Genomic DNA, 13,983 nt, shown 5'->3' with positions numbered 1-13,983 from the left:
AGTGCCCTCGCCCCGCTCTGGATGCCCATCGCGGCTGCTCGGGCCGGGGGGTGGCTGCCGCTCCCCGGCGGGGGGCGCGGGCCAGGATGCCGGTGCTGGAACGCTTCTTCCCCGCGGCAGAGCCTGGCAGGCGGAGGAGGACGGGGGACGAGCCGATGCCCTTTCCCATGGGCAGCCTGCCCGGTTATCAGCAGGGGACCCTGGCCTGGGACTTGCCCGAGATGATCAAGATGGTAAAGCTCGTTTGGAAATCGAAGGGGGAGCTCCGCGGGGCGAAGCACAGAGGAGTTTTGGAGAGCGAGGATGCCCTGAGCGGTTCGGCAGGTAGGTTTCCCCCGCGCTGCTGCTCGGGGAATCTGCGGGGCAAACGCGGCTGGGGGCCGGGGGTGGCCGGGAGCCCTCGTCCCGTCGTGGGTCGGAGCCGCCGGGGCCGCGGAGCTGCCGGACTGAGCGCGGCCGGGCCGAGAGGCAGCCCGTGCTTTGGGCAGCTCTCTGCCGCCGCCGGGACTCGAGCACCGGAGTTTGTGCGGCGCTGAAGCCACGTCAGTTTGCCGATGGCGCTGCCCCGGTCCGGTCTGTTGCGCGGCTTTTGTACGGGGGGTGATAAAAGCTCGGCTGAAAACCAGAGCGAGTAGCTCCGCTGCTCCGAGGCTGACCTCCGCCGGGGCAGCCGGGCTCAGTGCCGGCGCGGAGAGCTCTCCCGGCCCGCGTGGAGCTCCGCGGTCAAGGTGACGGAGAAGCGGCGCCCCGGGGCCGCCGGGCAGTCCGGCCACTGCAGGAGCTTTGCCGGCTGTGTTCGCCGTGCCCTTCCGAGCGCATGGCCTCTCCTCTTCCACCGCCGGACCTCTCCCCGATCTTTGCTAGCACTGGGCTCCCTTCACAGGACCTGCCCGCGCTTCTCTTGGGCAAAGCTGAGCGACTCCTTACGGCTTGGATTTTGAGAGCCACCACTGCTAAAAACTTGCGAAACGCTGCCCTGTCCCACTACTTTCTCTTTAAACATGGTATATTACTGAGTAAAGAGCACGTGCTTTTTCCTTATCTCGTCTGTCAGTTTTTTCCGGTCTCACTAACATATGGCATGTCATTACTGAAGCCTAGGTTAGACCTGCAGCATTTTCATTAGGGAGGGATGAGTTGACAGGTTAGCAGGGTACTTAATCAGTTGAATCTGCATCTTAACCTGTGCTCCGCACCGCTTATGGTTCAAAACCTCTTGCCTTCTCTTGAAGTCAGGGTCATAGGCCTAGGGTTGTCTCAGTACCAGCTGGTAATTCTTTATCCTCCTGTAATTGTACTGCTGTGATTTAATAGATTTTATGAAACTGTGTGGCTTGTTTCTTCAGAACTCTGGATTATCTCATCTCTGCAGCTTGGTCACTAAATTCTTCCAATGCATTCAGTCTTCAAACATTGTGCCTTGGTGTACATGCTATTGAGACCTATAATTTACAGTACTTTGTACCAGAATAATTTAATTTCTTAGGTAGAATCACCTCTTTTAGGTATTTCGAAGTGCTTTGTTTTTGTATGTATGTGTATATTCTCTGTAATTGTATATATAAACATGAATATTAAATAGGTATCAGTCTATCACTTTTGAATGCCTGCTAAGGTTGGCGGGTTGGTCATTGTATGTCTGTTATTAAAAATGTGTGCAGTTTAATAAAAAAATGCTTGGTCCATTGCATTTTGAAAAAGGGGAGGAAGGTCTTGGGATCTGAGGAAGATGTACAATCTGTCACCCTGCTCTTGGGAATCACTTCAGTTTAAAAGAATAATAAGTAAGAGTGATTGTGGATAATGAAAGAGGAGATCATATTGCTCTTTAATACTTGGAGCAAATCAGCTGGGCATGTACTGTAGCCAGCCAGGGAGATTGAGGCTTGTGTGGTGAATGCTGAGTGTTCAGAGATGGACCCTAATTAAGCAACTCGAGAAATGCTGCATTGCTTATACTGTATGTATGAGTAATGGTGGTTTTTCAGTGTGCTTGTGTTGTATCTGGTGAAATTACTTTCATTAGGTAACAAATGAGATTCACCTTCAGATTCCTGGAGGCAACTAAAAATGAGCGTGAATGTAGAGAGACAGATTAGTCCACTAGCAGGATGTGAGTAACTTGCATTTACTCAAATGGCCATTACTCGTATCCTGTGGAGGAGACAGTCCTCTTCATGGTGCCAGATCTCTTTCATAAGCTCAGCTGACTTGCAGCAGTAACAAATCCGGGCAGAAGATGACTCTTAACTCTCAGCACTTTAAATACGAATCATCAGACGGTTTGAGGGAGCCAGACCTGGGTTGCTGGTTTTTCCTCCTCAGCAGCAGTCATCCTAGTAGTTTTCCCTCTTGTGGTTTCATTTTAGTCACTTTAAGTACATTGGAGTATGTGGGAAAACCAGTAAATGCTGAAATCTAGTATACTTAAATAAGTGCGGAGTCAAAGAATGCAGGAATGGGAAGCAGAGATAATCGTTTGGAAGGCTCGGTAGTTTGAGGTACTTAGCTTCATGTTTGTGTGATGTTTTTTACATGTTTGATTCCTGGAAAAAAAAACAGAACAAAACTTCATAACTTGTATCTTATAAAAAAGGCAGTACTTAGTCAGGAATCAGATTTTCTTCAGGTGGAGTTAAAGCAAATAACTTCTGCTTGAGGTACTGCTAACTAGGCAAATAAAGGTTGATTGTTCAGTAGTAGAATTCACAGCACCTTCCACATCAAGGGCTTTTTCATTTGAATTTGAAAGTATTCATGTGATAACTCATGTTGTTATCACATCCTCATGAAACTACTTTGCTTACAGTAGAAGAGGAAACAGATATGAATTCTGGAAGGAAACAGTCAGGATTTCTGGCTTGCTTGATCATGTGAATACAGATTTAGCTAAGCAAATTTCTTTGCCTTGTCCGAGTGACTGGACTGGGCTTTAGGCTGGCTTTTGAGAAAAGTCACAACCCTCTTAACCACAGATAGTGTGAAGGAGGGAGAGCTATATCTGCACATGATGTCAGTTTTGTGGATGGCAATGTCTTGGGGACCCATTTAGCTGTAATTTATACCACATTCCCCATTCCTGAGGTAGGACTAGAGAGCAAAACGATCTGTGTGTCTTGGGCTCTCATATGTAAGAGCTATATCTGGGTCTTTCACCTTGTTCAGTACCAAGAATAAGCTACTTAATCTCCCTGCAAAAAAAGGGTTTGCAGTACATCATGCAGCATGTAGTTGGGATGAATGAAGAACTCGGATTTCAGTGACTGCCTTCCTGGAGTTTCTAATGATGATTTATTTTCACTTCCAAAGCAGTAAAACTAACATATTGAGCCTTCTCTTCTTGTTGCACTGCTTTTTAATGCTAGTATCAATTAAGACTACAGACCTTTTTCCTGCTCCTGGCCTGCTGTTGCTTAGTAACTCTTTTTTTCTCCCCACCCGTTTCAATCCCTGACCAAATCAGTACAAAACTGAGATTTTTTGAAGACTCTCTCCGGCTGTGCCAGGAGTCATTTCTGTGGGAAATGCGTATAATTCTGTCATTCCATACTGTGTTTCAAATAGATTATTTGCAAGCCAATGCCTTTTACTTGAATGAAATAACAGCATGTGTTGATATTATTACAACTGAATTATTCAAATAATTCTGATCTACAACTGTGTTGATCTCTAGGAGGGAACTGTGTTCTGTTTATGACCCTAACTCTTATCACCCTCTCTTAGAGTTAACAGTAGCTTTGCATATCAAACAAACCTGATCAGGGAACAGGTACAGGTTTGCCTCCGAGAGTCTTCGTTAGGAGCATTAGCAACCTCTTAAGCTTACAGTGATCATCCCAGATAACTCCAGAGAGACTTTCTGTACTGAGTCTTGCACATGTGCAGACATGCATGACTTTGAGAGAAGGTGCAGCGCTACTAAGAATTATCAAGGTCTGTTGAGACACTGTGGGTTTTTTGAAATAACTCTGAATGTTTTTTTCCACTTACCTCTTTCTGTTTGTGGATGTTTTCTCAGAAATGTAGGTTCTGATTCATGTGTGTATCATGCTTGTTGTTAACTGGCAAGTCCCTTTGCCACGAGTAGGGAAAACAAGTAAGTACCACTACTGTTACAGTTGGAAAAATCTCCACTAGTTATTGGTGTGTCTCTTTACTTCTCCTCTTTAGTTTACTGTCTCCTTTACAGTTCAGTAGTCTATTCAAACTTCTTGCTTGCTCTTTCAAACCTTAGAGCTGAGCGATCTTGTGATACACCTGTTGGAGAGGTCAGAGTCAAATCATGTGTTTCCTCAGTGGTTGCTTGAAGATCTTCCTTAAAGTTATTCACAAGATTCCCGAAGACTTAGTTCTTTCATAGTATCCCAGGAAATATGCCTTCTACTTAATTTTTTTTTTTGTATTTAACAGTTTTTATCATGCTGTTCAATAGCTTTGTTATGCATGTGGAAATAAACTTCATGCTATCATTGTTTATAGAATCACAAAATGATGTGGGTTGGAAGAGGCCTTTAAAGACCATCTAGTTTCAACCCCCCAGCCATGGGCAGGGACACCTTCCACTAGACCAGGTTGCTCAAAGTCCATCCCACCTGGCCTTGAAGACTTCCCGGAATTTGCATCCACAACTCCTCTGAACACCCTGTTTGGGTGCATGTTTAGTTGTGACACCTTAAAACTCACGCTTGTGTTTGTACCTCCACTGCAGTAACTAATAATCATAAAATCTTAACATTTAAATCTGCGAATTGCTGAGAACCAAATTGGGGTTTGGCTAACAGCTTAAAAGCCCATAGTTTTGAGTATTTGGTGCTGAGCATGTAGGTGCCATAAATGTAGATCCTAGTAATAAATAAAATGTGGGAGGTATCGAATGGCATTGTCTTAGCATCTGACCAGTCTCCTGTTATTGTTTAGATTGAAATCAGCTTTGTTTATGTCCTGCTGACAGATGCACAGCAGGTAGGAGGGCAGATTGCTGTATATTTCTGAGGTTAGGTTTTCTTCTTTTTTTTTCCCCCAAGTTTTATGTTGAGACTTGTTAAATCCATTACACTTAGAAGGACAAAGGATGTGAATTTGATACGATCAAGACGACCTGTGGCAACTTTGATTGCTCACTAACTGTTGTGTTGAATGTCCTGCCCCTGGGAACAAGAAATATGCTATTCTATATTTCATGAAGAGCTGGTTAAATCAGTGGAACTGTGTGTGATGGTCTCATTAAGAATGGTGAAATTAAACGGTGTACAGTACCACTTCTGTAGTGTGTATATGTAGACCAAGAGAGAAAATTCAGACCACATGCAACTCTTCAGTTTACTGGCTGAACATAAGTTATTAATACATAAGATTTGGGGCTGGTTTTTTTTTTTTTTTTCAAAAAGACATACCAATTTGGAGAAATGGCTTCAAAGATTAAAAGAAATAATTTTGAGACATTAAGTCATGGTCACTATTCAAATTCTGGTCCTTGTTTGATACCTATGTCTTTACTTTGAAGTATTTTTAAAATGTAGTGTAGAATGAGAAGCTGAACTGATAGTAGAAGCCTTTCATTTTGAACGTGTCAAAATGAGCTTATGTGAGTGTCAGTTGAAGTCGTGTTTATTTTGGGAGTGAAAATTTTCTACTTAGCTACTGTGCTTAACCACTCTCTTCTGCTTCATTCTCATGGAAATTTTCTGGTGTGGATTTGTTGGGATTTTGGGGTATTCAGAGATAAGCTGGAAGTGACCTATAAGATGATGAAGTTCAACTACTGCCATGTCCACCAAAATAGGAGATAGATCAGAGATTCAGTAGAGAAGAAATAATGTGAAAATCTCAGTAAATTCTAAATGGTCTTTCAGTTCAGCCTGGCTGGCACATTTTTTGTTTGCATTATCGTGAATGTTGGAAAACAAAATTTATTTGCAGAAATATTTGGAGAAGCTCTTTGAGCAGCTGTTCAGCTATATACAGCCACAAAAGAGAGAAAAAGATTACAATATTGTAGAGCTAAGACTTCAGGATAAAGTTAGGACATAAACCAGAATTGCCCAGGTTGGATGTTGGCCAGCATGAAGAAGGGAATGGGGCTGGTGTGCTAGAAAATTGACAGAAGTTTATTGGTCTGTCAGCTCAGAGACAAATGAGCAGTCTGCTGAAAACTGTAAATACAAATAGAGCCAATTCCAGTGAGCTGTGTAATGGTGGCCAGATCTGTTGCTTTCAGTGAAGCTGTTCTAAATATTAGGAGCCAAAGACGTGGCTTTATATATAAAAATATTGTTTTTAAAGGAAAAGCTGGAAAAGCTACTACACTGTAATACAAACAGAGCTGGGGGAGGGAGTTGAATGCTTGTTTGCTTCATTAGGGTTAAAGCTGATGGTTCTGTTTCATCTTTGTTAAATTGACTCTAAAGTTCTCTGTACTCTGTGAAGAATTAAACTGATAAGTGGCAATAGAAAGCAGTAGTGGTATTAGCCATGCCTGCCTAGTGGTGGTGGTTTTCTGTATTGCTCAAATGTTGTGAGAGAAATGTTTAAAATGCATTGTGGGAGGCTCGATACTGCATTCCAATTTCCAAAGTAGGAGTGCATTGTATGCAATGTGTTTGCTGTTTCAGCGCTTCTTCATAACAAACTTTGTTTGTGATCTGTCATACTTTAAAGAGTTTGCTTGGAGACATGCATCCCAGACAGCTTTCTGTAGTCCTGCTTTAGGAAGTGTGAATTTGGCTTTCCATCCAGGCAACAAAGAAGAAGGAGGGTGTCTATGTCACCATTTTTTCTACTATGACCTATTCACACCCCTCCTCGGAGCTCTGTTTTCAGAATACGCTAAACCATGTTATTGAAGATAATAGCTCACGTGCTGCCCCACCACTGCCACATTTCCAGGGGGCATCGTTACAAATGGGCAAACTTGTCTGAATTGGAGTTGTCCTGCAGGAACTCCCTGGTGTCACCTTTTTGAAAAAAGTCAGTTGACCTCGGGCTGATTCTTCACAGCAAGTATGCATCTGGTTCTGGCCATAATTCTATAAAACTTCCTTTTGTCTGGACTAAAAAGTGAAACACTCTTGGGATATCCAACTTAAAATATGCTTTGACATTTGTTAATAACTTTTTGTAAGTCATCCTAACTTTTTTCAAAAAGAGATTCAGCCTGCTAAATTATGGAATAAATTACATTAGGTTAAAGTACTTAACTGACCCATGGTGTAGACTTGCAAGACAATAATGTCTTCGCTCTTCAATTTTTTCCTCAGCTTGCAACCTACAATTTCTTCTGTCACTGTTATGGCTAACAAACAAACTCTGCATGAGAGAAGGAATAAATCCTTCATGCTTACCTCCTGGATAAAACATTCTTTTGGCTACTCTGTAGACTGCCAACTGTGGTTTTCCCTGAAAAAGTTGAACGTCTAAGGTGTGTACAAAGAGAGAGGTCCAACGCAACAAGGATTTAGTAGGCTCAAGAGTATTGCTGTCAGTAATACTGTCACTGTTATTACAGTAGCAATAGAGAGGCAAACCCCTTCCTTTGCTCTTTGAGCAGAATATTCTGAAATTCAGGTATCCTTCAAATTTGCCTCAGAAAATAAAACTTTGCCATGGCCTTTGCCAGTTTATTCATAATCTCCGGGAATGCAATGCAGTGGGAGTGCTCCCCAGTCCCAAGAACCGAGGACCTGTTTGAAATAGCACTGAAGCCAGGGACAGTCTTTCCATGGACATGGATGGGCTTTGTTCTAAACCAGGATGTTCAGTGTTACTTTTGGATAAAATCCTGTGGAAGGTGTACTCTTGAGTGTCTCTTTATACACACAACACCATTTGGAGAAATTGCTGTAAACTTCCCCGGCTCTGATCCTTTCTGAAGGGGAAGTGTGCAAAACTCCACTTCCTGTGGGAGCGTATGAAATCCTTTCATCTGTAGCCAGCTCTGGCTTGTGTGGAGGTAATGCCCTTCAAATATTGCTATCTCAGTGTTCTCCTGATATTCCTGACCTAAGGTAAGGACAAAGTATTAACTCAAAGGCCTGCTTAAAAGATGCTCTGTGCAGGTGCAATTGGAAATGGAGCATTATCCTGGAGGGTTTTCAGAATGCACTGTGCTGTGGCAGGCATTGCTTCTTTCCTGCTGCTTAAGCACTGCCTTGAGATTGAATGCTTTGTTTTCAGCTGCTGGAATTACAGATCAGACAGAAGAATACTTCTAAACTAAGTACTACACTTTCAAAAGCAGTGTTTGAGCACTGCTTTTGAAAGTTAAATCATAAAGTAGGTTCATCGAGTAGAAAGAATTAGTTTTAAGCTTGCTGAAACTATGTTCCACAATAGTCAAAAACTAGTGTCTACACAGATGTGCCAGGTGAATATTCAATTAAAAATCATACAGAATGATTGAAAAATGCAGGTGCAGAACATTTCTTAAGCCATCAAAATTCTAACAGGTGCTGAAAACACCTTCCGTACTCAGTCCATTATCCTGTTTTTAATATCCGTTGGCTAAGTTCTTCCTTGTCCCATAAGAAGTGCTTCTGTGAGTGAGCTGTCTGTTAGTTGAGGTTATCAGCAGCGAGTCCTCGGTGGGGTTATCTCTGCTTGTTATCTGGGTTGTCAGGAGACTGTGTTCATTGAAACACGAGGGGCTTATCCAAATAGCTGTGTTCCAAACTTTGCTTATCCAAACATCTTCCAAACAGTTCATGTGTGCAAAACTTAAACTAGAAATCTTGTAATTACAGGCTTTCATGGCAGATTTCTTATTTCCTGCTTCCAGCCCAAATGGATATACTGCAGGAACAGCTGCCTTCACAGTAATTGGACAATTGCATTTCTAATTCCATGTGGAATTGAGAAAATAAAGGGGTGAGAGAGACTGGGTTTCTGTGAAATGCCAGAAAAAATTACTTGATACAACTTGGGATCTGCATGAAGGTTAGTCTCATTAAAAGAAGTGGGGAGAAGAAAAGAATTCTGCACTCCCTGCTTGCAGATTATTTTAGTGATACAGATTGTGTTCAGGCACACTAACAGCAAGAAACAGAAAACTGCATGCAAGAGATTCTGAACTTTATAGGTGGTGCACAGCTATTGCACTTGCTTTCTCTTCTTCCTGGAAGCACTAGTGAACATGCATTTCATGTTCTCATTTGGGAACTAAAGCTAGCTGAATAAATTAGTACTGGGAATATCTCAGAATTGAAGTCAGTTCTGTGTGTGTAAGTCTGTGTGTTGCTTTCCATGACCACTGGGAAAGTGACTAAGGAGAGAAGAATTTACTGCACAGCTGAGAACTACCACCCTAAAATGGCAGAGGTGCAAGGCTTTTAGGTGAGACACTGTCAGCATACACTTCCAAGCAAGGTCGGTTTGAACATCCTGCTTAGAGTCAGCAAACTGAGAGCTCTCAAGGAAGCAGAGAGAACTTAGAGGAGACAGGCAATGGGTAGGAGTTGGAGGGAGAGATGGTAATTTCCTCAGTGCTGTTTAGTTCACTAGCATGTCCCAAGTTCCCTCCTTGTCAGTCGTGAAGGAGGCAACAATCACTGCTGTGTGTAAGTGCTGGCACAGCTTTTTCCCCATCTTCTTTTTGTCAAGTTGTCCTGCCCTCTCATTGGAAACCATAATTGCAGATGTGGATAGGGGCATGGTGACACAAATGAGATGGGTTGGTCCTGCATTGGCTCTCAGAGACCTTTTTTTTTTTAAGAAGCATGTTGTGAACTATGGTTAATCCATTTTTCTAGCTTCATGCATCTCAGCCAAAGTGATGAAAGTATCAAGGATAGAAACTCAAGTTACAGCAGCATGGGGGCTCATGCTGAAGACATGAGCAGGCAAGAGCATAAAGGAGACGTTACAGGACTACAGTAGTTCAGCTTAATGAGTAATCAGAAGGTTTCAGTATGATATCTTCTCTTTTTTCCTGAGTACTACTTAACTTACCCATTGTAAAAGTAAAAGTGAAAGCGATAGTGATAGTAGGACTTGTGAGGTGAGTGCAGATAACATGTTGCAGGCAAGGTGGAGTGTAATAAGTAATAAGTAACTTAAGATGTAATATAAGGTGTAATAAGTAGCTTAACACAGAAGTGTTCCTGAAGATCCTATGTTGCTGGGGGAGAATTAATAAGAGTCAGAAGTGTGGGATTTTCCTCTCAGAACTGGACTGGAATCTGTTCACTGAGTGGTCTGTGTGGCTTACCTGTTAGAAATGTATGATCCTTGACAAGATTTTGCAGATCATCAGTAGAACCTGAATGCTCAGATCTTCACTAATAAGTAGGTCTGAAGTTCTGCTTCAAGACAGAAGCCTAACTTGAATGTCAAGGAAGCTACCTGATTTGTGCCAAATAAATGCTTAAGCTACCTACAGAATACCGTTCTGGTTTTTGGAGTTAAAAGATGCAATCTGTGAATTGTGATCATCTATTGAAATCACGTAGCTGTTAAATCATAATTACATTAAAGAGATGGAATTCAGAATAAAGTTATGACCAGCAAGCCTATTTAATTTCCCTGTGGAATAGTAATAGAATAGATCTTCCCTCCCCTGTTTCCAGCCGTGCACATCATTAAGTACCTACTAAGTAGCTGGCAAAACAGAGTAAAAGTTAAACTAACTTTGCTAATAGTGAGCTGGAATTCTCATAATGAAAATGCAAGGTACCTTATTTAAATATTGGCCCCTTGACAGAATCTGCACCACAAGCCTCACAAGACTGTCACTAATCTTTCTGTAGGTGCCCTGTAGCCAAAAATGTGCTGATGTCTGGCTTTGCACAGACTGGAGACCTGGGAGATTATATGTTTTGAATAGGATCAAATGACTAGAAGGGGAAAGCACTCTATACTTAGCTGCCTTGTCATACAGACAGAAAAACGTTTTGCATGTGACCTCGTTAACAGCATGAGTTAAGAGCAACACTGTGAATTAGAGGCAAAACTTCTGAAGCTTAGATCATCATTGAGAATCTGTGTTTTTCTCTGGTCATCTGCTTTAATTTTTTTTCCTCCTGTTCTCTTATTTAGACTTCAATTTTCATGCTGACTCTAGGTCACATGGAGAGATGAGGGTGAGAAAAATCGCCAAGCCACTTCTCCTCCATTTTAGAAAAGCAGAGCAACAGTTCAATACAGGATTTTTTTGACCATCACTGTCAAGTCTTCAATTTCTCTTAATAGTAATTTGTTCTCCCTTCTTACTGCAGTCTGTCCTAGTATACTCCTCAGCCTCCGTGCCTTTGAGCATCTTTCCAAATTATTATGACCAGACTGACTACCTCACTGCAAATTAATTCTCTTCTGTTGCAATCTCTGTCTTCAACTTAACTGGTTCCCACACCTGCAGTATTATTAATTGCCTCTTCTCTATTTTAGATAGTCCTTGTAGCCTCCACCTCTGTGCATAGTACATTTTCACTGATGCTTCTTTCAACAGAAAATTGGCATCCTCTGTCCCTTGCACTCCCTCTTTCTCCTCGTTATAGGCAGAATTTTATTTACTGATCCTTTCCTGTAACAAAGGATAGCACATGGTAGATAAGGCTGTGTCCTGCTGGAGTCTGTAGATGGTGTCCCCTACAAATACACTTGCTATTTCACTGTATGAATGGCTTCTGAAATGCCTCATTCAATAGAACTCCTCTTTTTCCCCAGATAGCACCCCCCACCTTATTTTCGTTAGGGTAGATTAAGCTACTGGGACAGCAGGCATGCTGCTTAAATTGTGTGTCTTAGCCAGGAGGTATATATTCAGTGCCCTGCAGGAGCTTCTCTTTTACTTTTGTCCAGAAGGAGAGAGTAGATACTGAAAGTTAATTTTCTGTGAGAACCTCATTGTGCACTGGGTCATGAGCACTGCAATAACCAAAACGCTATGGCTTGTAGGAGTCAGCAGCTTTCCCAAGTGTAAGATGCTGCCAGTAGAAACTTGTTTGGCTTTAGTACTGTTGCTCAAAATTCTGCTCCTGTTCCCAAACCCATCTTTTTATCAAGAGGAGAGGCTTAGCCTCTTCTGAGTGAGCACAGACAGGGTGTGCAGCCCCAAATTTTTCTTATAGTCATGAGTCTGATAAAGTAACACAGAACCATCAGAGACACACACAGGGGCAGAAGTGGAAGGAGAAGAGATTAAATAAAATAAAGCAGCATGGTAGTAAAAAGAAAAGCATGCAAAAATATGAATGCCAGACAGATGGCTTGGGTGGGGAGCACAACTAATCCATGGGATATCAGAACAGTTGGATGACTGTTTAAAATCTCTTTAAAGAGGGAAACCGGTAATTGAACTGGATTGGACAGGGATAGAGCAAAAATAAGCTGCACTGAAATGAGGAAAGAACAACTTCTTAGACATCCCTTATGTAGTGCTACATTGCATTACAAATCGTAAAATGGATTGGGTTGGAAGGGACCTCAGAGATCACATAGTTCCAACCACTCCACCATGGGCAGGGACACCTTCCACTAGACCAGGTTTCTCAAAGCCTCATCCAATCTGGCCTTGAACATTTTCAGGAATGGGGCATCCACAACTTCTCTGAGCAACCAGTTCCAATGTCTCACCAATGGCTCATAGTTAAGAATTTAATTCTTACATCTAATCTAAACCTGCCCTCTTTCTGTTTGAAACCATTTCCCCTTGTTCTGTCACTTCATGCCCTTGTAAGAAGTCCCTTTCCTGCTCCCCTGTAGGACCCCTTTAAGTACCAGAAGGTGCTGTAAGGTCTCCCTGCAACCTTTGTGTCTCCAAGACCCCCCCAATTCTCTCAGCTGTGTTCATAGCAGAGGTACTTTAGCCCTGTGAACATCTCCGTTGAAGCAAGTCCTTCCTCTGGACTTGCTTCAACAGATCCACATCCTTCTTATGTTGTATGCCCCAGAGCTGGATGCAGCACGTCAGATGAGGTCTCATGAGAGCAGACTGAGGTGGCAGAAGCATCTTCCTTGCCCTGCTGGCCAGGCTGCTTTTGATGCTGCCCAGCACATGGTTGACCACTTTGGCTGTAAGCTTACACAGCTCATTCACGTCAAGTTTCTCAGCCACCAGCACATCCAGGTCCTTCTCACAAGGCTGCTCTCAATCCATTCTCTGCTCAGCCTGTAATTGTGCTTGGAATTGCCCCTATCCAGGTGCAGGACCTTGCCCTTGGCTTTGCTGAACTTAAGGAGATTTGCACAGGCTCATTTCTCAAGCCTGTTAAGGTCCCTCTGGATGGCATCCCTTCCATCCAGCATACAGAACACACCATAGGGCTTGGTGTTGTTGGGAGACTTGCTGAGGGTACATTCAATCCCACTGTGCATGTTGCTGACAACGGTGTGGAATAGTGCTGGTTGCTAAGCCAACACCTGAGGAATGACACTTGTCACTTGGACATTGAGCTATTTACTGCAGCTCTTGAGTGTGACCATCCTGCCAGTTCTTTATCCACTGCACAGTCCATCTGTCAAATCCATGTCTCTCCAGTTTCGAGACCGGGGTATTGTGTGTGACAGCATGAACCGATTTGCACAAGTCCAGGTAGATTATGTCAGTAGCTCTTCCCTTATCCACCAACATGTTAATTCCATTGTAGAAGGCCACCAATTTGTCAGGCATGATTTGTCCTTACTGGAGCTGTTGTTTGCTGTCACCAGTCACCTCCTTACTTTCCATGTGAGCATTCAGTGTAGTTTCCAGGAGGATCCGCTCCATGATCTTGCTGGTTACAGAGGTGAGACTGACCAGCCTGAGCCTGACCAACCTACTGACATGTAGTTCCCACTATCTTCCTTGTGTGCCTTTTATAAAAATGGGGATTTTGCTTCCCTTTTTCCAGTTAGTGGGAACTTTACTGAAATGCCACAGCTACTCAAATATGATGGGAGTGGTTTAGCTGCTTTATCTCTGTTCCCAAAATATCTAAGTAACCCATGAGTGCTGTATATCAAAAACTTCTTTGAAAGTAAGGGTGTGTATCACCTCCACTTCAGGCTGTCATC

The 13,983-nt window shown here is 42.8% G+C and overlaps 1 protein-coding gene across 4 annotated transcripts in view; it reads left to right on the top strand.

The window, feature by feature from the left end:
- Positions 1-13,983, top strand: part of PDE7B (phosphodiesterase 7B) — a 165,742-nt gene that overhangs the window by 87,862 nt on the left and 63,897 nt on the right. For 2 of the 4 annotated variants that reach the window (XM_041423516.1, XM_041423515.1), the window contains exon 4: positions 121-324. The exons of the other annotated variants lie outside the window; for them this stretch is intronic. In XM_041423516.1, coding sequence (XP_041279450.1) covers positions 121-324 — 204 coding nt within the window. The remainder of the gene's footprint in view (positions 1-120; positions 325-13,983) is intronic. 4 annotated transcript variants of the gene reach the window in all.

The sequence above is a fragment of the Onychostruthus taczanowskii genome, unplaced genomic scaffold (genome assembly GCF_017590055.1).
Source record: "Onychostruthus taczanowskii isolate IOZ18803 unplaced genomic scaffold, ASM1759005v1 scaffold78, whole genome shotgun sequence".
Taxonomy (NCBI): Eukaryota; Metazoa; Chordata; class Aves; order Passeriformes; family Passeridae; genus Onychostruthus; species Onychostruthus taczanowskii.
This window is presented reverse-complemented; position numbering and strand designations above follow the sequence as displayed.